The sequence below is a fragment of the Polypterus senegalus genome, chromosome 11 (assembly GCF_016835505.1).
Source record: "Polypterus senegalus isolate Bchr_013 chromosome 11, ASM1683550v1, whole genome shotgun sequence".
Lineage (NCBI taxonomy): Eukaryota > Metazoa > Chordata > Cladistia > Polypteriformes > Polypteridae > Polypterus > Polypterus senegalus.
The window spans coordinates 40,829,363-40,854,309 of NC_053164.1; the positions used below are offsets into that span (position 1 = coordinate 40,829,363).

At 37.2% G+C, this 24,947-nt stretch overlaps 1 protein-coding gene across 2 annotated transcripts in view; it reads left to right on the top strand.

Moving 5' to 3' along the window:
* c11h2orf42 (chromosome 11 C2orf42 homolog) overlaps positions 1-21,761 on the top strand; it is a 45,367-nt gene extending 23,606 nt beyond the window's left edge. For both annotated transcript variants that reach the window (XM_039768452.1, XM_039768453.1), the window contains exons 5-9: positions 21-125; positions 245-352; positions 12,439-12,539; positions 18,110-18,272; positions 18,360-21,761. In XM_039768452.1, the coding sequence (XP_039624386.1) occupies positions 21-125; positions 245-352; positions 12,439-12,539; positions 18,110-18,272; positions 18,360-18,568 (686 nt within the window). In that variant the 3' untranslated portion in view covers positions 18,569-21,761. The remainder of the gene's footprint in view (positions 1-20; positions 126-244; positions 353-12,438; positions 12,540-18,109; positions 18,273-18,359) is intronic.
* Positions 21,762-24,947: the final 3,186 nt, after the last annotated feature.

Sequence of the window (24,947 nt, forward strand, 5' to 3'; positions counted from 1 at the left end):
GTAGGTGTATTTTCTTATAGGAAGTAGCCAAACAGTGGATGAATCCCATATCACTCTGCCATTCCATCAGTGGCTTTCTAGTGTTACAGAGAGAATCCACCAGACCATGCATTTCCAGTTTGATGGTAAGATATCTTTGCATTGTACTAAAGAGTAGTGCAAAAAAAATGAACAGATTAATTCTATAAAGCAGCCAAAGGAAAACTGGATAAACTATTTATAAAAATGTATACTACCCTCTTAGGAAAACCAGAACCCCTGGTGTTTCATATTCCACAGAGCTTTTTTGAAGCCCTCCAGCAAAGAATATCTTCTGGAAGCAGGAAAAAAAGACTGCCCAATTCTACCACGGGTGAGCTATAAATTTATATGAGTGTCAACTTGTATTATATAATTGTTAACATTATCCAGTTTCTTTCATATAGAGTGTTTTAAAAACTGCCTGATAAAGGTTCTTTTAGCAAAATGAAGAAATTCTGTCGTACATTTGATGATTATTTCAGTTGTAAAATAATAATAGTAATGGTATTTAACATGTCACTGAGTAACACTAAAAGGAGTTGTGAGAGCTCAAGAAGCCAAAAGATGAGGTATTACAAGTGAGATGAAGAGGTGAAGAAGTAAAGAGAAATGTGTGCAAGACTGCAAAGCAGATGCAAAAAACCAAACACATGTAGTAGGTTGAATAGCTTGAAAAATGCTGAATGAGCCTTATGATTGCTAGTAGCAGAGATTAAGGATATTTGAAAAATGTATGTAGAAAAATTGCAGAATGAGACAAACAAATCTGCTAATGATGTTTGTTGTGAGAAAATGTAAGAACCAAGCTGTAAGTATTTGAAAGAGGAGGCTGCAAAACCACCGAAAAAGATGAAGATAGGTAAAGCAATATAAATTTGAGATCTTACTTAAATAAATGTTTTCAAATAAAAACACTAAATTTGTAATATGTGTTTCCACTACATGTTGCTAAAATTAAATATCTACAGTATATTAAAGGTACATCTACTGTGGAGTTGGCAGGTTACACTCACTGAAATAAAGCAGGTCAACTGAATGAAAGGATGGTTTAAGAAGTAGTACTGTACTTTAACAGATAAATGTTAAATAAATAAAAAGACCAATCCTAATTACTTTTAACTTTTGGTCACATTTATTTGTCATGTTGAATAATTTGTCTATATGTTTTAGACTTCTCTTGCCCATTTCTTTCCAAATTCTTTACTAATCCACTAAGAATTTTCCATGATCAATAAATATTACTAGAAAACCAAGGACCTTACCTGGAATCCCCTGGATTCTTTCTTTTCCTAAGCTTTTTTTTTTTTGAAAATGAAACCTAAAAGTCTTAACGATATTAGGTGGTTATTATACTCTTAAAAAAATTACAGGAACACTTTTTAATCAGAGTATAGCATCAAGTCAATGAAACCTCTGAGCTATTGAGCTGGTCAGTTAGGTAGCAGAGGGGGTTGTTAATCAGTTTCAGCTACTTTGGTGTTATTGAAATTAACAACAGGTGCACTAGAGGGGGCAACCTTGAGACAACCCCCAAAACAGGAATGGTTTAACAGGTGGAGGCCACTGACATTTTTCCCTCCTCATCTTTTCTGACTGTTTTCTCATTAGTTTTGCATTTGGCTACGGTCAGTGTCACTACTGGTAGTTAGCATGAGGTGATACCTGGACCCGACAGAGGTTGCACAGGTAGTCCAGCTTCTCCAGGATGGAGCATCAATACGTGCCATTGCCAGAAGGTTTTCTGCGTCTCCCAGCATAGTCTCAAGGGCATGGAGGCAGTTGCTGTAGGAGAGCTGGACAGGACCATAGAAGGTCCTTAACCAATCAAAAGGACCAGTATCTGCTCCTTTGGGCATGGAGGAAAAGGATGAGCACTGCCAGAGCCCTGCAAAATGACCTCCAGCAGGCCACTAGTGTGAATGTCTCAGACCAAACAATCAGAAACAGACTTCCTGAGGGTCTGATGTCCTCAAGTGGGCCCTGTGCTCACTGCCCAGCACCGTGGACCTCGATTGGCATTTGCCATAGAATACCAGAATTGGCAGGTCCTCCACTGGCGCCCTGTGCTTTTCCCATATGTGAGCAGGTTCACCCTGATGTTATGCTGCCTGTAACATTGTTCAGCATGACTGGTTTGGTGGTGGATCAGTGATGGTTTGGGGAAGCATATCCATGGAGGGACGCACAGACCTCTACAGGCTAGATGATGGCACCTTGACTGCCATTAGGTATTGGGATGAAATCCTTGGACCCATTGTCAGACCCTGTGCTGGTGCAGTGTGTCCTGGGTTCCTCCTGGTGCACGGCAATGCCCGGCCTCATGTGGTGAGAGTATGCAGACAGTTCCAGGATGATGAAGGAATTGATACCAATGACTGGCCCCCACGCTCGCCTGACCTAAATCCAATAGAACACCTCTGGGACATTATGTTTCGATCCATCTGACGCCTCCAGATTGCACCTCAGACTGTCCAGGAGCTCAGTGATGCCCTGGTACAGATCTGGGAGGAGATCTCCCAGGACACCATCCGTCATCTCATTAGGAGCATGAAACCCCCATCCATCCCCAACAAACTGTCAAACATGCATACTAGCACGTTGGGGGGGCCATACAAACTACTGAGTATGATTTTGAGTTGATGCAATGAAATTTTGGCAAAATGGACTAGCCTGCCACATCATTTTTTCACTTTGATTTTCGGGGTGTCTTTGAATTCAGCCCTCTGTAGGTTGATAATTTTCATTTCCATCAAGCAATGTGGCATCCTTTCATTTCTAACACATTACCCAGTCCATATCATTATAGATATTCAGCATGATTTTTTTTCCTATTGAGATCTGATGTGTTTTCAAAGTGTTCCTTTAATTTTTTTGAGCATTTTATATACACACCAAGGACCTCAAGATACTTTGTTACTTTGCAAAATGTTAAGGTATGTTTACTTTGTTAATTTGGATAAGGTGTATAATATTTTCACCACAATAGGTACTCAAAAAGACAATGACACATTAGATATTACAACTTTAATTGCTAAAAAGTATAACCCTAGCAACACTACTTTTTATACTTTAAAGTGGACTCCGGTTTGTTTTTGAAGACTTTAAAGCATCTACTCAAAAGTCGCTTTACTAAAATTTAATAGTATTACTTTTTGAGTACATTCTGTGTCACTGTACTGAAACCCATTGTATTATGATTTCTAGATCCTAATGTTTTAATAAGTTCTGTATTTTGTCTTGATTATTACAGAATATTGGCATTTTGACATAGTAGGTTACACCAGTGACTGATTACTGTAAAGCCCTGTTCCTTTACCCCTCTGTTTGCAGGAATTTTCCAAAATGCATTTGGGTAATTTAAGCACTATGTTACTGTAATAATTCTATCAAAAGGTTTGGTTTTTTGGTATTGTAATAGCATATTGACACTTTTTCAGCATTCTGTAATTATGCTCCCAGTGTCATGCCTTTATCCTTGCAGCTTTCTGTTTTAAAAAATATCCCCAAAAAGATTTGGCTTTACCTTCTTGTTTGAAGCAAGGTTGTATTTAAATTCTTTCCAGTTTAAATGAAAAACTCCTCTACCTTTTCACTTGTTTGCCTCTCTAAATAACATACAGTGTATGACTTACTGTGTACTTTCTCAGTATTCAGCAAAGTTGTATTTATATGCTGTTACTTATAACTCTAGTTCTTTCATTTTTAATATTTCCAGCACTAATGCAATGCATTTCCAGTCTGTTACTGATTCCATATTTTCCTGTTACCTGTTGTCTAGTGTAGGAACAGTGTAGTCAAGACACTGTCATTCCTTTCTTAGCCTTCTCAAAATGGGGCAAGTGACAAGCACACACTTTGGAGGAATAGATCTTATAGCTAAATCAGGGCATCCAAGGGTCTGTGGAGATTAGCTTTTTTGGCGCAAAGAAAGTTCTTTCTTGTTCCAAAAAGGATAGACACTTTTCCTGTTACAAATAGATTTTCAGCTTCCTCAACAATGAGAATGGAAAAGCATATGCTCCTAGTCAGTAAAGTTAGGTGTTGTCACAATTACAGATCCAGTGCATGCTTAATGTTACTGTACATTTGGCTCAAATCTCAGCTTGCACTTATAACTACAAAGTAATGCATTTTTGAGGACTTTTGTCTATAAGAGTCTTTGCAGATGTGTCAGCTCATCTTTAGGGGCTTTCCAACCGCATTAACATTTTACAAGAATCAGAGACATTTTAGGAAACCAAGAACTTTTGGAGCATTCTCATTGCAGGAAGTTGGGGCCATGTTTTAGCTCCTATTAGGGTAGTTCCTAGTATAGCCGTGTCTCGCTTAATGCCGCATATGGTTCCAACCAGTGCATTATTAGCCGATTTTGTTTTTTATCGTGTTGACATATATTAAGGAGGCAGAAATGTGCCTTCATGTCTGATGATATTTTTGCTGCACTGACTTTGGATACTGCATGCATCATTGCTTTCTATGCACAGCAAAAAACAAGCTATGCAGCAGCAACACACAGGGACATGCCTTGTAATTTGTTGCCATTGATGTAAGTATACACCTGACCTGACATAACCTACCCTAACCTAACATTAGCATTATACATACATCACATAAATTCATAATTATTGAAATAGAGTAGTAATAATTCATTAATACCAATATTGATGTTAGCGTTTCAATGCTATTAGTTTTCATTTATTGTATCTCTTTGTAAGCTCTGTCATTAAAGTGCAACATCGTTAGTCAGGACAATGTAAATCGAGTCATGACTATCCTTTTTTTAGGTCCTAATCCAGTTTATGTTCTTTTTTTTCAACTTGGACTTATTATGGGTGAGTATCAGGTGATGAATTATACTGATTGGTTGACCACAAGCACTGGTGCCATCTTACAAATCTCTTAGTAGGTTGGACTTTGCAGAGTTATCAGTGAAGATGGGGAAACTCACTTCACACTGCATTACTCTTCATAGCCACTTCCATTGTGTGCCACACCATATGCCACATCAAAGCAATAATCTACTCATGAACTCCCAAATGCGCCTCACTTCATACAGCATCTCTCTTTTTAATACAGTATGTCACGTATTTTGCATAGAGGTTACAATTCTTTTTGTTGATTTGAATGCGTTACACAAAAGCACTGAGAACCAGCTGACAAACTGTTTGTAGTACTTCAGAGTTATTTTTTTTTTGGAATGTATGTTGGGGGTGATATATGGTTGCCGCTGGCTTTTTGCAGTCTTGTTAAGCCTGTGTTCTTAAAAGGTCTTATACCCACTGAAGGTTTAGCAAAATGGGATAGTGTTCACTTTGTCCTAAACTAATAATAATAGGTGATCATTTTTTTTTTCAATATTACTATATAGTTCCAGAAATTAACATTTTAACTTTCCCTGTGCTAAATTTCCTACCCCATCCATACTTTAAACATCCTCATCTAACCAAGTGTCAGTGTTGCTCAAATGCAACATGTTCTGAAGGTATATATTTCATTAGTTCCAAAAGATTCCCTAATGTCTCAAAACAAAAAAGAATTTACCCCTTTATCGTATGCCATGGTTTTCCCCTCACAGTAAATCCTCAGATCTACTCAATCTTATCTTTCATGGTACACTGTGGAGATAGAACATCAGAGTATATCGTCTTTTTAGCTCTTTTAAGCTTATCACAAAATTCTTTCTACTTGTTCTGGCAGCAAGGCTTTATCTTTGTCATTTGGTGCAACTGTCAGTGACAGTAAGATCCACCCCTCTTCTGGAAGGAAGCTCATCTGTACACAGGGAGTCCACCCATTTGTTTGAAAAGCAATAGGCCATATAACATTCCTTGCCGCTGAAGCAAACTTGTGTTATTCTTGTTCAATAAGTACTTTGGTTTTTTTGGAGGTGGTTTTAGAGGTGTCCCTGTAAGGTTCCAAAGACCAGACTAGTACTTCATGCATATCAGAGTTGTATTATTGGACTCCTCTGAAGTTGAGCTAGATTCCAGTGGATATTGTGCATGTTTTATCTTGTGCTTAAATCTGATTATAACCCAGATGTGCTTAGGTTTTCGAACTGATGTCTCCTCCCACCCCATTTTGTGGTAAACTCCCATTGTTTTGTAGGATATTTCGGCAAACCTTTAAGTCCTCTATTATAACACAGAACAATTATGTCCTAAAGTAGGCCTATGCAACCTCCAAGTGGCCCAGCCCGTGGTCCTACCAGGGCTCCAGACAGCAACTAAAATTGTCTCAAATATAACCAAAAATAGGCTTTGATGATTACCTTTTCTACTTAGTTCGCCAGTTGCGAGTGAAATCAGTGAAACGTTTAACACTAGAATTACCAGAGCCTACGAAAAAACTCGTAAATCCGTCCCTCCTTAAATCGCTTCTTAAAACCATTCTCACCTCTCCGCCAGCGTCTTTTGTTAATCTAAATGTGCTGATAAAAGAAAAGCTGCAAGTAGCCGGCTATTCCATCCCCCCATGACTTACCTTTATTTATTTACTTACTTCCTAAAGCCTAAAGTCGCAAGTAGTGTGCAGAGGGCATGCTCAAAACTGTGTGTAATGCCACGAAAAGTGCCTGCTGACACTTTAGTATGCAAGCAATGGTATGTGCATTCTTGCTCCGATGTAGAAGGAGCTGAGTTTACCTCTGTTACAGCGCGTCTATGTGAAAACAGCAGTATCAGATGCGGGGGTGGGGTGTGTTTGGGCTCGTGAACGTGGCTGGGATAATAAAACTGACTAAAAAAACAAAGCTAACCTTTACAAGTATCATCACAAGTACACCAGCTGTTACAGACTGAAATCAAATGTATGTTTTTATTCTAAAATAGTAAGACTAAGAGCAGTTTACTTCTCAAAACGGAGTGGTGCAGGATCGAACTCACAACGTTTTGATTCCCAGTTGGCGGCTGATTCTATTGCACTATGGGGGCAGTCATAATAAACAGGTGTCAATGTCGCATGTTAAGGCGGCTTTTTGTTTCTGCAGTTATATTTTTAAATAAAAGTGCAATTGCTGTGTTAGATTTGTAGCTTTTGTGAAAGTATTTGTGTGATACTTCAGGCTTCATACATTATATAGTTTATGCCTACATTTTGTCATCTACTAGTAGAATATAAAAGACGTTTCTGTTTTAAAAATGTGTTTACACAGATTACTGTAGAAACAGAACAGACATGAAATGCGATCTATTATTTCCACTCTAAAATTCCACTTTACTCCCAGAAAATCAATCAAGGCATGATCTGGGAGAAGTTTGTGCACGTTCTAAGTCGGTGGGGGGATGGAATAGCCGGCTGCTTTGCAGCCTGATTTTTATCAGCGCATTTAGATGACAAAAGACGCTGGTGGAGAGCTGTGAACGATTTTAAGAAGCGATTTAAGGTGGGACGCATTTACGAGTTTTTTCGTAGGCTCTGGTAATTCTAGTGTTAACTAATTATATTGTAACAGATGCAAAAGGCCATTTTTTTTTTTTTATTGTTAAGCGGATGTGCCGTTAACATGTGTGTCGGTAGGGCTCCCCCTTGCATTTTCTGGAGAGGCATTAATGTGAAAATCAAGTCAGACGTGGAGACGTGCGTGGGAAAATATTTCTAAGTACATGGAGCTGCTGACGGGATGGTCGTAAATTCCAAATGGTGAATTTCAACAATGGTGGTTACGCTTGTGCCAGAATAATGAACGAAGTACTGAATATGACGCAACAGGTCATCAAAACAAAAGGTAGGCATGCAAAACATTTGAAATTCCTCTGCCCATTAATCTTGCATCTTGGTGTTTACTGGCTTGCAGTTATATATGCGGTCTTATTCCGGTCAGTTTGATATCTCATTGACTTTCTCGTCTGAGGTTGTCTTTTCAATATTAAGCAGATATTTGGGAATTCTGGTCCTGCTGTGTGACGTTCACATCATTGGACGAAGGCCTGATCCTGGTATTGCAGAGCTTCCAGTAGTTGTATTAAATCAAGATGTCCCCACTCATGTGAATTTCCTATTGAGATTAATAAAGTGTCTATCGATCTATCGATCTACAGTGCATCCGGAAAGTATTCACAGTGCATCACTTTTTCCACATTTTGTTATGTTACCGCCTTATTCCAAAATTAATTAAATTCATTTTTTTCCTCAGAATTCTACACACTACACCCCATAATGACAATGTGAAAAAAGTTTACTTGAGGTTTTTGCAAATTTATTACAAATAAAAAAATTGAGAAATCACATGTACATAAGTATTCACAGCCTTTGCCATGAAGCTCAAAATTGAGCTCAGGTGCCTCCTGTTTCCCCTGATCATCCTTGAGATGTTTCTGCAACTTAATTGGAGTCCACCTGTGGTAAATTCAGTTGATTGGACATGATTTGGAAAGGCACACACCTGTCTATATAAGGTCCCACAGTTGACAGTTCATGTCAGAGCACAAACCAAGCATGAAGTCAAAGGAATTGTCTGTAGACCTCTGAGACAGGATTGTCTCGAGGCTCAAATCTGGGGAAGGATACAGAAAAGTTTCTGCTGCTTTGAAGGTCCCAATGTGCCCAGTGGCCTCCATCATCCGTAAGTGGAAGAAGTTCTAAACCACCGGGACTCTTCCTAGAGCTGGCCGGCCATCTAAACTGAGCGATCGGGGGAGAAGGGCCTTAATCAGGGAGGTGACCAAGAACCCGATGATCACTCTGTCAGAGCTCATGACGTGCTCTGTGTAGAGAGGAGAACCTTCCAGAAGGACAACTATCTCTGCAGCAATCCACCTATCAGGCCTGCATGGTAGAGTGGCCAGACGGAAGACACTCCTTAGTAAAAGGCACATGGCAGCCTGCCTGGAGTTTGCCAAAAGGCACCTGAAGGACTCTCAGACCATTAGAAATAAAATTCTCTGGTCTGATGAGACAAAGATTGAACTCTTTGGTGTGAATGCCAGGTGTCACGTTTGGAGGAAACCAGGCACCACTCATCACCAGGCCAATACCATCCCTACAGTGAAGCATGGTGGTGGCAGCATCATGCTGTGGGGATGTTTTTCAGCAGCAGGAACTGGGAGACTAGTCAGGATAAAGGGAAAGATGACTGCAGCAATGTACAGGGACATCCTGGATGAAAACCTACTCCAGAGCGCTCTTGACCTCAGAATGGGGCGACGGTTCATCTTTCAGCAGGACAACGACCCTAAGCACACAGCCAAGATATCAAAGGAGTGGCTTCAGGACAACTCTGTTAATGTCCTTGAGTGGCCCAGCCAGAACCCAGACTTTAATCCGATTGAACATCTCTGGAGAGATCTTAAAATGGCTGTGCACCGACGCTTCCCATTCAACCTGATGAAGTTCGAGAGGTGCTGCAAAGAGGAATGGGCAAAACTGGCCAAGGATAGGTGTGCCAAGCTTGTTGCATCATATTCAAAAAGAATTGAGGCTGTAATTGCTGCCAAAGGTGCATCGACAAAGTATTGAGCAAAGGCTGTCAATACTTATGTACATGTGATTTCTCAGTTTTTTTATTTTTAATAAATTTGCAAAAACCTCAAGTAAACTTTTTTCATGTTGTATGGGGTGCTGTGTGTAGAATTCTGAGGAAAAAAATGAATTTAATCCATTTGGAATAAGGCTGTAACATAACAAAATGTCTATCTGTCTATCTAGGTTCCCTGTTATGAATGTATCTGTGCCTTGTGGAATACAGTTGTTTCTTCTGATTTGGTGTGGCACACTAAGGTGATGTTGTCACAAATCTCCTTGTGTTTGCACATCTTTGCATACTGCTTCTGTTTTGATTTAACACATCCTCCATGCAAAATATTGGCCTGTCCGTCAGTAAACATGTATGAGCAGTCGTCTGCCCAGTGTTTCATCTTGCACAGTGATGTGAAGAAGGCTGCATTTTAAGTAATTTTACCAGGCTGCTCTATGATTGATGGTGGACAGTGAACTTTGTTAAAATGGTATCAAAAATGTCACTTTGTTAGTTGTTACTTCAGTTGTTTTGGTGTGCGCACTATATGTTCTGTTACCAATAAATTCTTCAACAGGAATTCATCAACAAAGAAACATGGAAAATAAGATTTAGTAAAATAAATAAATAGTAATAATTATAATTAAAAATTCATTACTTGACACCCAAGAAATCTGTACAAAGACATTTTAAAGACAAATCATTAAAACAGATATACCAATCAACTTTCACGCCATACATGGTGCCTTGCTCTTAAACATTTACTCAGGTAGTTCTGTTTCTGGGGGCGGGGAAACTATTTCAACAGGAAAGGCTTTGTTGTGTAATGCAAACATAACCTCTGTCATATGAGTGATTAAAACTGTGTGAATGCAATAGTTTAAGTTCTATGAAAAAAGAAATCCCTTGCCTGTCATAACCACCCATTTAAATTGGGGGAGGATCTCATATTTCAGAAGGGAAACAAATGTTATTGCTAATACTGTGTACTTTTTTTGGTTTTATGTACTACCCGGGTCAGATATGAGCAAAATGTTAATTTCCTTTTATTTCATTAGTGGAAAAAAAGTATTGTTACTACCTCAGATTCTGTTCAGTTATAGCGTTTTTGTTGTTTTTTTAATACATTTTTGATGTGCCTGTGCCAGATGAGACCTAATATAAAAGGGAAACAATCAATAAACATTACTAGTTTTTAAATACATTCATTTGTGTTGATTTAAAATTATTGTTACCTGCTGCTTACCGCTGCTGAAAGTGTCTGGCCCAACTGTAATTGTAATTGAATAGCTCTGTCCAAAAGTTAAGTAACTCTTAATTGAATATCTGGAGTAGCGGTCAGTTTTTCTTGCAAGCTTGACTCCATTAAAGCAAAAATCAAACAAGACTACAAGTTTTTGGGGGAAACTGTACTCACTTTTTTTCTTACAATTATAAATATAGTGTGAAATATAGCTAATAGATTGCCTCCTCCTTCTATTAATTAAACCTCGCTTTTATACTACTGTATTATTGAACAAACTGTGCATTCAACTGCCATGTCTATTGCAAAACATCATAATCCCTATTAAGGTAGACAAATAAGACCCAAGTTGAATAGAATATTTATTTATCAGATGGACATATTTTAGTAATTTAAGGCTCATCACATGTGTACATGTGTTTTTTAAAACAAAGAAATGTAATCACACTGTACAACAGTTACAAGCAAATAACTACAAAACATTATTAATTAGCAAATACCTGTATCTGTCAGTTGGTTGCAGCATAGAATGAAAGGGGTATAGTATGTGGTTAGTATGAAGTCAGTGAAACACATTTGCAAAGTACATCCGTTGACACTGATAACTCCATTGACATCTTGTCTTACTCATAATTAAAAACTATATACAGTTTTGAAAATACATCAATATGCAGGTGTTAGCTTAATGGTAAAACATGTTTCCATGTATGAGTGACTGTCAAGCTGAAATGCACAGACATATTTGTTGTATAAGGGGCACAGTGATAAAATGTATTTAATATATTTTATATACATATCTTGTTACCAGTTATGAATATTCTTAGATAACATACTAATTATATTAACTATTAAGAGTAGTTACTTGTGTAAATAAAGACACCACAGTGTTAAGGAAAAAATCAGTTATATGTTGGCTTGGGGAGCTGCAACTTTGCAGAAAGAATGGCAAAATCTACACACTCGCAAAAACAAGGTATTTTGTATCAAAATGAATGATGCTTAGGTACTTTTGCCCAATATATGTTATTATTTGTCAGGTCTTCAGCTGTATCAGGTTAAATTTATCAGCTAACTTTAGCACCCCCAAAAAGTTTGCCAGGTTATTGCTGCCTTATGGGATTTTAATATGTTTTCTCAGAAGTCTGTAACACTGTCAGGAAAGTTTGTACTAATTGTGAATTCCCCTTTAAATTGTCTGAGTGATTACATGGCTAGAACCCACAAGTCATTTCAGGTTACCTTCAAGTCTAACCTCAGGAAAAGCTTTTCTTATATTTTGGGGAGGTTGTAGATATCCATAGATTAGGTGCAAGTGCAACACATGTTCATTATTTTTTTCAAATAATGCTTCCTTATATTGGAAAGCTTTTATTTAAAGTTTGTGCTTTTTTTAAATAAATATTTTACTGTATGAAAGTTGTGATATAAAAACTGTTGTTTTTTAAATTTTTTATTTGTATGTGATATAAAATTCATTATGTTTTAAGGTTTATTTTAATTAACCATCCCATCCTATAGTCTGAATGTTCTGCTAACTCAACATAATTCATGCCCTCATGGTGCCAGAATTCTATTTTACTTAGAAGAGTTTAAATATATTGAGTGACTGCAATATTTGTTTAGTTCATTTTGTTTTCATTTTGTTTGTTTTTCTGTGCATATGCATGTAACAAATTGTGACTAAATGTGTTTTTTCTTCATTCTGTTTTTTCTGCTGCAGCATTTGTTAGAAAAGATGCTCTACCACTAGGCACATTTTCAAAATATACGTGGCATATCACCAATATTTTGCAGGTGAAGCAGATATTTGATACTCCAGAGGTAAGTTAAATGATTGTGAATCCTAATTAGTCAAATCCAAGTCATGGATTGGTATATACTGTATATTCCTGTAATATATACAACACTCATTTTATGTTCCAAAATTTCATAGCTCCATAAACTGTTTGTAGCACACTTTGATCGAAACTTTTACCAGTATCAAAAATTTGCAACACTTTCTGAACAAACATTTACAAAAAATGACTGCAACTTATTCTGTGGCTAATTTACAACATGACACTTGTTAATGCAGTGCCATAAAACATTTTGTTTCCAAGTCCGTTCACAGTTGGCCCTCTAAAAGGCATTATGTGGTGTTTTATGTTTTAAACGTAACAGTCATAAAACTCAGATTTCTCATTCTTTGGAGCCAATAAAAATGTTATCCTTGGGTACAAAATTGGCAGGGAAGATGAGATTAGTCAAGAAGTGGCTGCAAGTACAGGATTCAGATTGGTACAAAAAGGTGTCGTGTGCTTTTGTCCTCGTTGGTACAGGGCTTTTAAAAATGACAAGAGACATTGTAGTATAAATGCAGTCAGGATATTTTGCATTTTACAAGCATGTTGAATGAATTCTGTAAAAGCTAATCGCAATGAAAAATGTCTTCCACACTTTTCTGGGCAATTAAAAATATATTGTAGTATTAATTGTTAATAATTCTATAATGTGTAAATCTAACACTGATCTATTAATTACTAGGTTTCTGTAATTCCTACTGAATTGTTATTTTTTAAAATTGCTTATATTTTGATATCTGGCAAACTGTTCTGTTGATATGTTTATTTACATTCTGTTTAACACTGTCAAGTTATTCAGTGTTAATACTGTATACTGTGTAGTGGGGTCAAGTCCTCTCGTACCATCTTATACTCAGAATAATGCCAAAGACACCAAAATATATAAAAAATAATGGGTCCTAATGAGTAACATATGCACGAGGGGGTTTCAACACTGGAAATAAGACAAACTGTAAAATTAACAGAAAGTATCCTAGTTTGCCTGCCTGCCTAACAGTTTTCATCTCCTGTGTCTGTCTCTTTAAACACTTTTTTTCCTTCTGCCAGCCAAGAGATTTCCCAAATGCACCTTCTGTAGCCCTTCTTCTGCACACAGCTGACTTCTTCTTCTTCGTTGTTATTGTCTTTTTCGCCTTATGTACTATGCCTTTGCTAGGGGTCAGTTGCCTTGATGAATCTCTGCCATCTTAGCACATCTTCCACCCCAGACCTCTTCTGTCTCATGTTCCTCCCAACACAGTCCCATCAACTGAGCCTGTGACTCCTCTGAATTTTCTACCATTGTCCCTCATTTCTGCATGGGTCATACCATCTCAGTTAAAACTGTGAAATTGAATACATGTTTAATAAATTGTAGTCAAAGGCAAAAAGTAACATTAGAATATAAATGAACTTTTTGTTTTCCCTCTCACTAATTTAGCTATTGTATTACACCAGACTCTGTGCAGTATTGTGGTAATTCACAGGTCTGTTTTCGCACATACCTTACAGGATCAGCATATTTATGTTTTGAATGGTTAGCTTGTATCTTCTTTAGTAAACTAGGCAGCCCAGCCTTCTGTTTCTTAAATACAATCCTTAACAATGCACTCTTGGACCTACCCTTATTGTAAAAGCAGATTTTTAAACAAATTTCAATTTTAAGCTTACATTATTTTTTTTTGGTTGGTCAGTTTGGTTCATATTAATGAAGACTGCAAATTGTTCTGTTCTGTACAAGTCATAATGAAGTAAATGGTTAACTAGCCAATTACATGCTTCCTTTTCTTAAGGGAAAACAGAAAAAATGGAAAGAGAGAGAATGATGTAGGGAAAAAATTGAGCAAAGGTGCATTTTAGGTTTGAAGTAGCTTTCGTGAGCATTTTTTTTTTAATTGTAATGTCAATGTGGAGTGTGAAGAGGCTCTGGGCAGGTTGCTTTGTTTAGCATCATTTGTATAAACATGCATCTGAGACAGGAGTGCTTGATTTAACTAGTCATCAGGGTATTCAACAAAGGAGGCTTGTATTTATATGTAAGGACTATTGTGGAAATGATTTAAGGGTGAGTGTTCACAAAATGATACATTGGAACAGTTTTTACTAATATTCAGTTTGTTTAAACTAATTTAAAGTAATACCCTAACTAACTAGAATTCACTTAGTTTCACCTTGTTTTCTGCATTCAAAGTACATCTGCTCCTGTCCTTGACTTACCCATCATGGACCATACACTCCAAGCTAACTTTACTCTTTCACTTGTTTCCTTAATCATAGCTGTGTTCTTTTTGGTACCCCAGTCCACCTTTCATGCTGGTAGGGAAATCTGGGTGTGTCTAAACTACAGGGAACACCATTACATTTGTAATGCTGCTATCTGCTGTCTTGACTTACAGTTTGGTGTCAGGTTTTATGACCGTATATCCTTGCTGAAATTAAAGTTTTTTCTAGTGACCCTAGCCTTTTGCTAAACTGTTTAACTACAAGACAGTAGTTTTCCACAGTTTTCAGTGGGCTTAGCCTTTGACAGAGGAGTCGAAGGTACAAAGCAGTAGTTTACCACTGAGTTGCATTGTATGCTTTTGCAGAGATTATGTGGATGTGGTTGGCTTTCTATAGCTTTTTACCTTTTCTTGGTCAAGGTGTTCTGGCTTTCAGGCACCAGAGATGCGCAGCTTAAACTCCTGTTGGCTCCTGGTAACCCAGCACTAGAGGAATACACACACTGTTTCCACCTGTTTTCTAAAAGGATTTGTCCTGCCTCTACATAAAACCTTCTTACGTCTGTTCTCTTCATTCCTATAAACTAAAGTATTATCTGTAGTCTATCGTTAAGTTTTGTCCTTCTGTCTATATTGATAAGAGAGACTGACTTTTTTGGGATTTTTCAACATATACTGCTGACCAGAGAGTTTGTGAATAATGGCCAATTTTTCATGTTAGTCCGTAGATTAGCAATGTTGGCATTGCAGTTAAGTGTGTTAAACCCCTACAGAACACATTGACTATATTTCTGCTAAATTAAATGATTGAAATCATTTTATTGCTTAAGACTGAAGCATCAGTTCAGAAAATTCTGAATTTCTGAAGAAATAAAGACTGAATGTTGCCACTTATCTTTGATGTGTCGGGCTGATATGATGTTGCAAAATGAATTCCACAGACAAGCTCGCAGCTGTCATTGGAGTAGTGAACACTTGTGCATTAAAAAAAAGGTCTGACAGTACTTCTGAGCTGAGGTATCAGATATCTCAACGTCCTTTTACTTGCTTGGTTGGTTTAAGCTCATCCACCACTCCTTTTGCTCTTAGGGTCTTTGGCTTCTCAATTATGTGATGTGATATTATTTAAATATATGGAAATGTTGTATTTACATTGAATTTACAAATTCTGCTGTCAACAAAATACTTTCTAAATGAAGTAAAACTGTTTTCTAGACATCGTGTTATGTCATTGAACATCCTGACTAATAAAATCCAAACAGTTTTTGACCATTTAATTGTATTTGTGGATATCAGTATAGTTTGTTCATAGACATATCTGTCTTGTGTCTATTCTGTACTAAAACCTTTAAATACTTTCATAACAAGCAAGCAGCAAGTAGCTTGCATTCTCGTCAACTTCAATGGATAATTATAACCATATGACAAATTTTCTTTTTGTTATTTTAATGACTTTAAAATCACTAACTTTAACTTTATCTACTTTGGCCAACATGCAAAATAAATACACCTAATGGCCTGACAGAATTTCTTCCTGGTGTCTTTATCATTTAATGGTCTGCTGTATTTGGTACCTGATACATTTACTAAAATAGTGAGATGTTGCTTAAACTGATTATTTTAGGTCACTGGTAGTGTATCTGTGTGTCTTGTCCAAGTAAAAGAAAACATTTTAAATACTTATTTTACTCTCACATTTTTTATTCTTTAATCTCCTACTGTGACACATAAGACTAAAAATGTGTACCTACTAACAAATAATTAAATTAGTTCTTCATCCTGCATCCTTTAGTATTTAGTTGCCCTTAAATTGCTTCAGGAAAGCTCTTCAGCTCAGAGTGACAACATTGTATTGTACAAAGTTTCTAGCTTGTGGCCTTTGGTGGCCAGGTATTCTGGTATTCCCCCTCTTAGTCTTGTTCTGAAACGGGGGTTGATCACTCCTGGCATCTCAGATGTAAAATGGTTGGAGAGCATTGAAGATTCAATTGGTTGTGGGAGCACCTAGCACATATACTTGGCATATTTCACATTGAAGTTTCACCATTTGTTTCCTCATCCTCCCTTGATTGGGCCAACCATCACAAGTGACATTAGTCACATACATCCTCACAGGATGTTTAAAAGAGAAAACAGAATTCCAATATATTATCTACTCATGGATGCAGCAAAAATTAAAACTACAGAAAAAGTAAAAAGAAGAATATAGTTTTGATAGGTCTTTCCCAAGCTGCACCTAGTGCCTATCATCAGTCACAAAGAATATTGCAGAAATCTTTCTTCTACAGAATGTGACTGCCAAAGTGTACAGTATTTAACATTGGAGTGTATGCTAAAGCATGGTGTTGGATATTAGGAACGAAGCAAGTCATAGTGTGTTGAGTCCAATGTCTAAAATGAGTACCCTTGAAATAATAGCTTTGGGGCACAAATTAGGTAAAGGACAAGAGTTGAAAAGGAACTTAAAATTAGCCACACATCCTCAGTCTACCCACCTGTACTGCTAGAGGTGTCATCTATGTTATATGTGAATGTCTGCTATATGTATAGGTAAAATAAGGTATCTGACTGCCGTTTTAAAGTAAAGAGAAGGTGAATAGAATGGAAAGAGGATCTAGAGCTTATAGACAGGATTCTAGCAGGATGGCTCCAGGCTTTTTAGTGTAAAGACTTAGCCCCTAAAGTGTCTGAAATGTTTAATGGGAAGTGGATCCCAGGTTGGGCACCCATTGAACTTGAAGTTGGGAGCTTAGTTTAGACAAGGCTTTCACTATTATTTAGTATTATGAAATATTGTATTTGAAGAGAAGTATAGGAGGTGACAGGCAAGTGTTTTACTGCTGTACTTTGTGGTAAATGAGTGGCTAGCCAATCCAACTGATGCATGAGATGCAAGACTTTTTTTATCGGTAGGTTTATTTTGCACACAGTATTCTATCTTTAATCATCCTTCCTTCCTTGGTGTTGTTTCAGGAATGACCTGATGGTGCTGCCTCGTGTCCCCATGGCATTACCAAGTTTATGTATCCATATAGTGCAGCACATAACTTTGTTTTATATTAGAAGAGTCAGTATGAAAAGAAACACCTGCCTTATCTGAAAAGTTTTTGTTGTGTACCAGCAAGCACAGTTACTCTAAACATTAGGCTTGTAGGGGAAAAATACAAAAGATGTAAAATATGATAAAGTAATTAATAATAGTGATTTGTATTCACCATTAAAGGACACATGCTAATTTTGAACAACTTTGTTTTGGAAATCTGTGGTCTGAGAATGGTAGAGAAATTATTGTACATAATTTGTCGAGTTCTTGTATCACTTTAATTTTTCTGTTTATTCTTTGCCTCAGATGCCCTTAGAAGTAACTCAGAGTTTCATTAAGAATCGTGATGGCACATTTGAATTGTTCCGCTGTCCAGAAGTACAGGTTGAATCTATTACAGATCCTTATGGTCGAGTTGACAAGCAGCCCGCCATTCGACCGCTAGAACTGAAGACATTTCTTAAAGTTGGTGAGTTAAATGAACAAGCAATGATGTTGTTATAGTTTCTGATATCCTTAAATCCTTAAATTATCAACTGTTTTATGTGCTCTTTAGGGAACACTACTCCTGATCAGAAGGACCCCACACCATTTGTAATAGAGTGGATCCCTGACATCCTGCCTCAATCCAAGATTGGGGAACTCCGCCTCCGCTTTGAATATGGACATCTGCACAATGGACATGTGGAATATATGGTGCAGCCAGCTTGTGCTGAGCACACTGTAGAGCTTTGTCCAGCAGTCACTGGTATTTCTCTCCACTGAGATCAGCATTTTGAGCACCCTTAGCTCCTTTGGTTCTTCAGTACATGACTAAACTGTTTCTATTCCATACTTTGTATCTCCTCTATCCGAGGAAGCACAGCTTTTCATAATCATGTTACTGATTTTTTTTTTTTTTGTTTTCCCCACACACTTGCCAGTTGGCCATACATGGTTTTGAAATACTGGGCTCTTAATAATTCTGAAGTAAACCCACATTAATAATATAGAAGAAAATAAAAAGAAGCTGAGTTTGAGTTACCTGTAATTTACCCATTTTATTTCTATTTTGCCCGGATAGTGTGGTAATTTAGACTGTGTCAGATGGTGCCTCTGCTTCCATGTATTGTTATGCGTCCTGCAGGGTTAGTTGCTTTATAATCCTTAGTAGTTGGCTGAGTCCCTGGTTTTCACATTTAGATTCCTTTAGTGTTCATGAGCACACCAGAATGTGTGCTAGGTCATAGATGTTTCATTGAAAACTGAATCTTCTTACTTTAACTGAGAAAGGTCTATCCAGATTCGGGGTTGAGATACATATAGCTGTGTATAGTATGTCTGTATTATGAACTTCACTGTCTGCTTCCTTAGTCCATTTACTGTTACAGAAAAGAAGAGGGCTAATGATTTTTCAGTTCTGATTCACAGAATCATTTTTCTTTCAAGACTTACTATACCATGAGGATCTAACTATTTTATCATGAAACTCATTTCGAATTTTCAGCTCTTGACTGGTTGTTTTGTAACTGGCATAATCTATTAAGATGGATCACAGTTTTATTTTTTAAATGCAAGGCAAGGTACTAGCATTTTGATCTGTTGATCTCATTGTTAGATTTTCTCTTCCTCTGTTTTAAAAAACAAAATGTTCTGGGTTTTTAGTTGGTATCCCTTGGTAGGTTTGAATCAATCGTCTCTTGTTCCCATGTGTATTGCTGCTATAATAGGAAAGAGTATTTTCTCCCAGTGTTTGTTTAATTGAATGTATGTTGCTCTGCACAGAATTATGTTGTATTGTTCTTTTTTGATGCAGTTTGTTTGATAGTTCAGAATCTCTCAAAATTATCAAAATGGTCTATTTTTTATCATTTGTGCACTTTTTCCTACTTGAGAGGTAAGTACTGTTAGCCAGTCATTTAACTGAATTACTGCTCTACAACAGATTTGGTTTACCTCAGGGTAATGTCTGTGAGAATAAGCATATTTATACTTTTAAAGTCTGTCTTAAAATTATCCCAACTTACACTGCATAATTCAGAATATATATTTTAAGTAATGCAATATATTGGTCCCAGCTGCATAGTAATTTCAGGTAACTCTTTTCCTGTTTGGTAGCTGGTGCTAGCTTTAAAAGCAATTGTGTATTCATTGCAAATAACTGGACATTAACACAGTTGATGACATGGAAAGCAATTGGAAATTGTGTTGATCCAAGTCCTAAAATATCATAGTTAATTTTATGACATAATTGCAAGGCATTTTTTGGTGGAATGAATTTTCACCAACTTTGTGTCAGTAAAATAGTGTGACCAGTATACAGCATAGATGAAGCCACCTAAAACATGAATCCCAAATACCTGCTTAGCTCAGCATCAGTGAACACCAATTGGCCGTTGCCTTGCCAAGCCCCAGCTTAGCAATTCCTAGTGATATTTGTGTGGTTAGGGAACAACTTGCTTTTGAACATATGTCTAGGAGTCAAAGAAATACATGTAATGCCTCTTTAGATATAAAGTACTTATGTACTTAATAGGTGTTTTTTAAGAGTGAAACAATAACACGTAACAGAATGTAAGTATCTTAATTGCTGCTATGGTTAGCACTGCTGTCGGCTTCAGTAGCCCAGATTCAATCCTTACTTCATAACTCCATATACAATTGCATGATTTTTTCATTTCTGTATGGGATTCTGCAAATATCCCGTTTTTCCTTATTCGACCCAAAGATATGCTTGTAAAGCCTGGAGACTCTAAATATACTGCCTATGAATGAGTATTGCCTGCAGTGAAGTGCTACTCCAGTTCAGTGTAGGTTCCTGACTTGTGTATAATGCTACAGTTGTCATTTTAAAATACAGAGAAAGGATGTACATTACTTAGTATTCTTATTTTTAATCTGCATAACTTGAATTTTAAGTACATACTGAAGTAGTTGTCAGTGAATTTAGATCAGCTAGACCCTGTATGCCTAATTCATTTCACATTTAAAACCTTTCCTTAAAAAAGTTAAAACAAAACTGAAAGTGATTTATCTTCCCCTGCCAACTTAGAGCATTTGCTTCGGATCTGTGCAATTCCAAAACCTGTTTTGTCTTATCCTTACTAGTTCTTTTAGAAGATATATGCTTGAAGCTTTTAAATCCACAGCAACAGTCTGCACTGGCAAAATAATCATAAATAAAGCTTGCAGATAACAGAACCTTCTACTACAATGATGAATGTAGCCAAAGGAAATTAAACCTCCAGACACATCCTTTAATGCGGGTGGTAGAAAACTGCAGTCTATTGCTTGCTGTTTTAGTTTGATTTGAGAGTTGTGAAGTGTATGTCAGGAACATATTTAGTTTTAAACAAAGGTGACAAGCTTTGAATAATTTTTGTAGTCTGTTTCTGAGAAGAAAGACATTGAATTAATTCACTTAAATATTCACTGTTTTACAGGGTGTGGCTATAAGGAACTGCCTTGCTCTACATGCATATACTGTCCCATTTCACCTGACAGACACTTCATTTAATACTGAACATTTTATATTTAAGTTAAAAAGTTGTTTTTTTTTTTCATTTTGTGAATATAATAGCTATTTTACTATTCTCAATTATTCACCCTGGTTTTACATTTCTGTCATTTTCTTGAGATGTATTAAGCAGATATTTAATGTAATTGGTTTCTTTACCCCTCTCCCCCATTTAAAATATTTGCATAGTATTAATGTTCTATAAAGTAAAAATAAGATGTGTATGTCTCATGAAACACCTGATGTAACCAAGACTGAGCAGTGTTTTATTTCAGTGTTTAGTACTGTACACGTACAGCCTGGACTGGACAAAGTCTGGGGGAGGTCTATGTCGTAATTTTCTTTATTGTGAAGTATTTGTCCCACAACAGTGTTTATTGACTTAACATATTTTAAGTCTTCATCTGTATTTCTACTGTACCCTAAAAACCCAATCACTTATTAAACATATATATTTTAGTGTGAGTGTCTTCCTAAAGGCAAACTTTTAAAGTTGCAACTAGAACAGAAGTCTGGTCATCATTGAAGGAAGCCGTTTATTAAGCAGAATGTGACAGTGTAGGTCCAGGAGTATTAAACTCAAATACTGGAGGCCAGCAGCGGTTGCAGGTTTTTGTTCCAGTCACTTTCTTAATATTCAGTTACTGCTGCTAATTTAACCTACTTCTTGAACATACTTCATTTTATTAACTTGCCTCCTAAAATTCAAAATCCTTAATTGTTTGTATTTTCTTCAGCTTAAAAATAATAAGATGCAAATTTTGCTGGAAATTTGTGATTTTTAATTGTGTGCATGTACTTCTTGCTTCAGACACAAGGTGGTGCCCTTACTTCATGTGTGGTAGGCTTTTCAGAACTGTTGACTGAAGTTATCAGGCTTGACCAAGATGAGGATCACAGCATCTGCTCTTCGCACATACATTCTCCCAGAAAAGATAGCTGACTTGTCTGTATATGAGTTTAACAATCAAGAATTGTTACGTCTTTATTTTAATGAATATTAGAAAGGGCAATTAGAGGAATTAAATGTTTAAGGTGCTGTTTAGTAAAACCAATTGAATTAAAAAGCAGACTCCTATTGATTTAATCCAGTTCATAACATAGCACTACATAGTGCTCACACATTACATAATGTAACAGCGTGACATACTGTAAAACTACATTATTCAACAAATAACATTTGTGACATAACAAAACATTGTCCAATGTAGTGAGGTGATGAGGTTGGAGTCTATCCCAGCAGCATGTGATGCAAGGTAGGAACCAACCCTAGGTGGGACACTAGTCCATTTGAGAGTCATCAGGTATTAGTTTAGTTTTGTCTGATGATTGTCAGTTGAATGCCAAAAATGTTTTTTGTTGTTATCTCACTGATCCAGAAGATTGGGTTCAAATCCTGAGATACTTTGTGTGGATTTTACATCACAGTGGCCAACAGTATTTCTGTAAACAAAGAGAATTTTGCTGGTAATGTTATGGTAAGAGGAGGTTTGGCAAGAGTCGATTGATTGGACCAACTTATGGCAAAACCACACATTCTTATTAAGGAAGAAAATACTAAATAGCAAAAGACCTTTGGCGGTCTGGTGCCACTCAGATGGTGACTTATTTAATTTTTCAGTGGGGATTCCGGGAACGCACCCAGCCTTGGCCTGACCCGCACACACTTGCAGAGACACGAAACAAATGAATAAATAATACATTAAATGGAAAATCAAATACAAACAACAAAAATCGGACTTCCCTTCAGCGATCCAATTTTTACACAGCAATCAATCCCGACAATAAGCACTCACGTCAGTGTCCTTATCACAGTTCCAATGCAGCAGCAACTGATTAAATGGTATGGTGTAAAGATGACGATCCTGGGAACAGCTTCCATAATGAATGAATGAATGAAATAGTCCTAACAGTAGTCCTGACCGGCGACCAGTGAGATTTTTGGGAGCACTCCCTCTGAAGACGCACAATGACTGATCCACCACTATGCACACAACAGGTAGGCAGGAGACAGTCAGTTCATCCTTGCAAGCAATGATCCAGGGTACAAATGTAGTTACAATGGACGGGTTACACAGAAGCACAGCTTTCCCTCTTGCTGCTTCGTTGGCCCCTTCTCAAGTTTCCCGCTGGCCCTTCTTGTCCCCAGCAGCCCCTGCACCCATTTCAAGACATCCTTCCAGTGGTAGCACTGCTACAGGCTTAAGCAAACAATTTCACAGATATTCTTCAATTTTTGAGACAGACTGTATTTTTTGCATAAGGTACAAATATAGCCCAATCTGCAACCTTTGGCAGTTAAATGCGCCATGTCTCACAGATCATCATTCATGTTCTCCCAGTGTCTGTGTGTGATTTGATTCACACAGCATGATGATTTTCTTCCAACATCGCAAAGGTTAGGTAGAACGGAGGCTCGGAATTGTCTGTTAGGTGTGTGTTGAGCTGCGAGTCGGACTTGAGACCAAGTGCTGTAAGGTTTGGCTCTGTATGATCCACTAATATTGATCTAGAGAGTGCAATAATTAAGCCTTAAAGTCATGTCAGGCCCAAGTGGTGAAACACACAGTGATGAACAGGGAGGACCATGACAAAGCTGGATGTGACACTTCTAAAGTCTTTCATCTTAAAAGAGCAAACCTGAGGAAGCATATGCCTAGCACTAAAAGCTAGAAGAATGTGTAATGCCACTTTAGACATAAAGTACTTCTCTACTTAAGTATTAATTGAGAGTGAACCAATAACAATTATGTAATGGAATATAATTAGCACTGCAGTCAGCTTCAGCAGCCCCCCATTCAATCCTTACTTTGTAACTCCATATTCGATTAACATGTTTTCCGTATCTGAATGGGATTCTGTAAGTTTCCCAATTATCTTTACTCAATCCAAAGATGTGCATGTAAAGGTGACCGGTGACTCTAAATATACTGCCTCCAGGATATTTATTCCAGTTCATTGTTGGTTCTGGACTTGCGTATAATGCCACAGTTGTTATTTTAAGGCAGAGAATGGCCATACATTATTTAGTACTCGTATTTTTAATCTGTATAATTTGAATTTATACAGTACATACTGAAGTAGCTGTCAGTGAATTTAGATTAGCTAGGCCCTCTATGCCTAAACCATCTGACATTTAAAACCCTTTCTTAAAAGTTCAAAACATTTGAAAGTGATTTATCTTTCTCCTGCCAACTCAGAATAATTCCAGACATTTTGAAACAAACTTACCACAAGGAGATTTAGCAATTAACAAGGATGTGAAAATCTAAGTGCAGCAGGCATGAATTGTAGCTAATCAAAATTAAATCTAATGAATCTTTCACTGCAACCAAAATAACCTGAAATAAAAATGAAAAATGACCAGACGAGCCTACACTAACACAGGATTCTTTCCCGACCAGCACTAATATTTCTTTTGTTTTTGTCTGAGACTGGGGCCCTGCTGTCTTAAATAAGGTTACGATGCTGGCGACCATATAACAACAGGCACTGTAAACAAAACAGTGGTACACATGAAAAATCCACGTGGAAGTAGGCAGGCTCACAAACATGAGAAAAATAAGTAAACGCAGAAGTATCAATGATAAAGTTTCCACAGATGAAAGGTGCCTTCCCAGTTCCTAACAGAACATGCCAGAGCTCCTT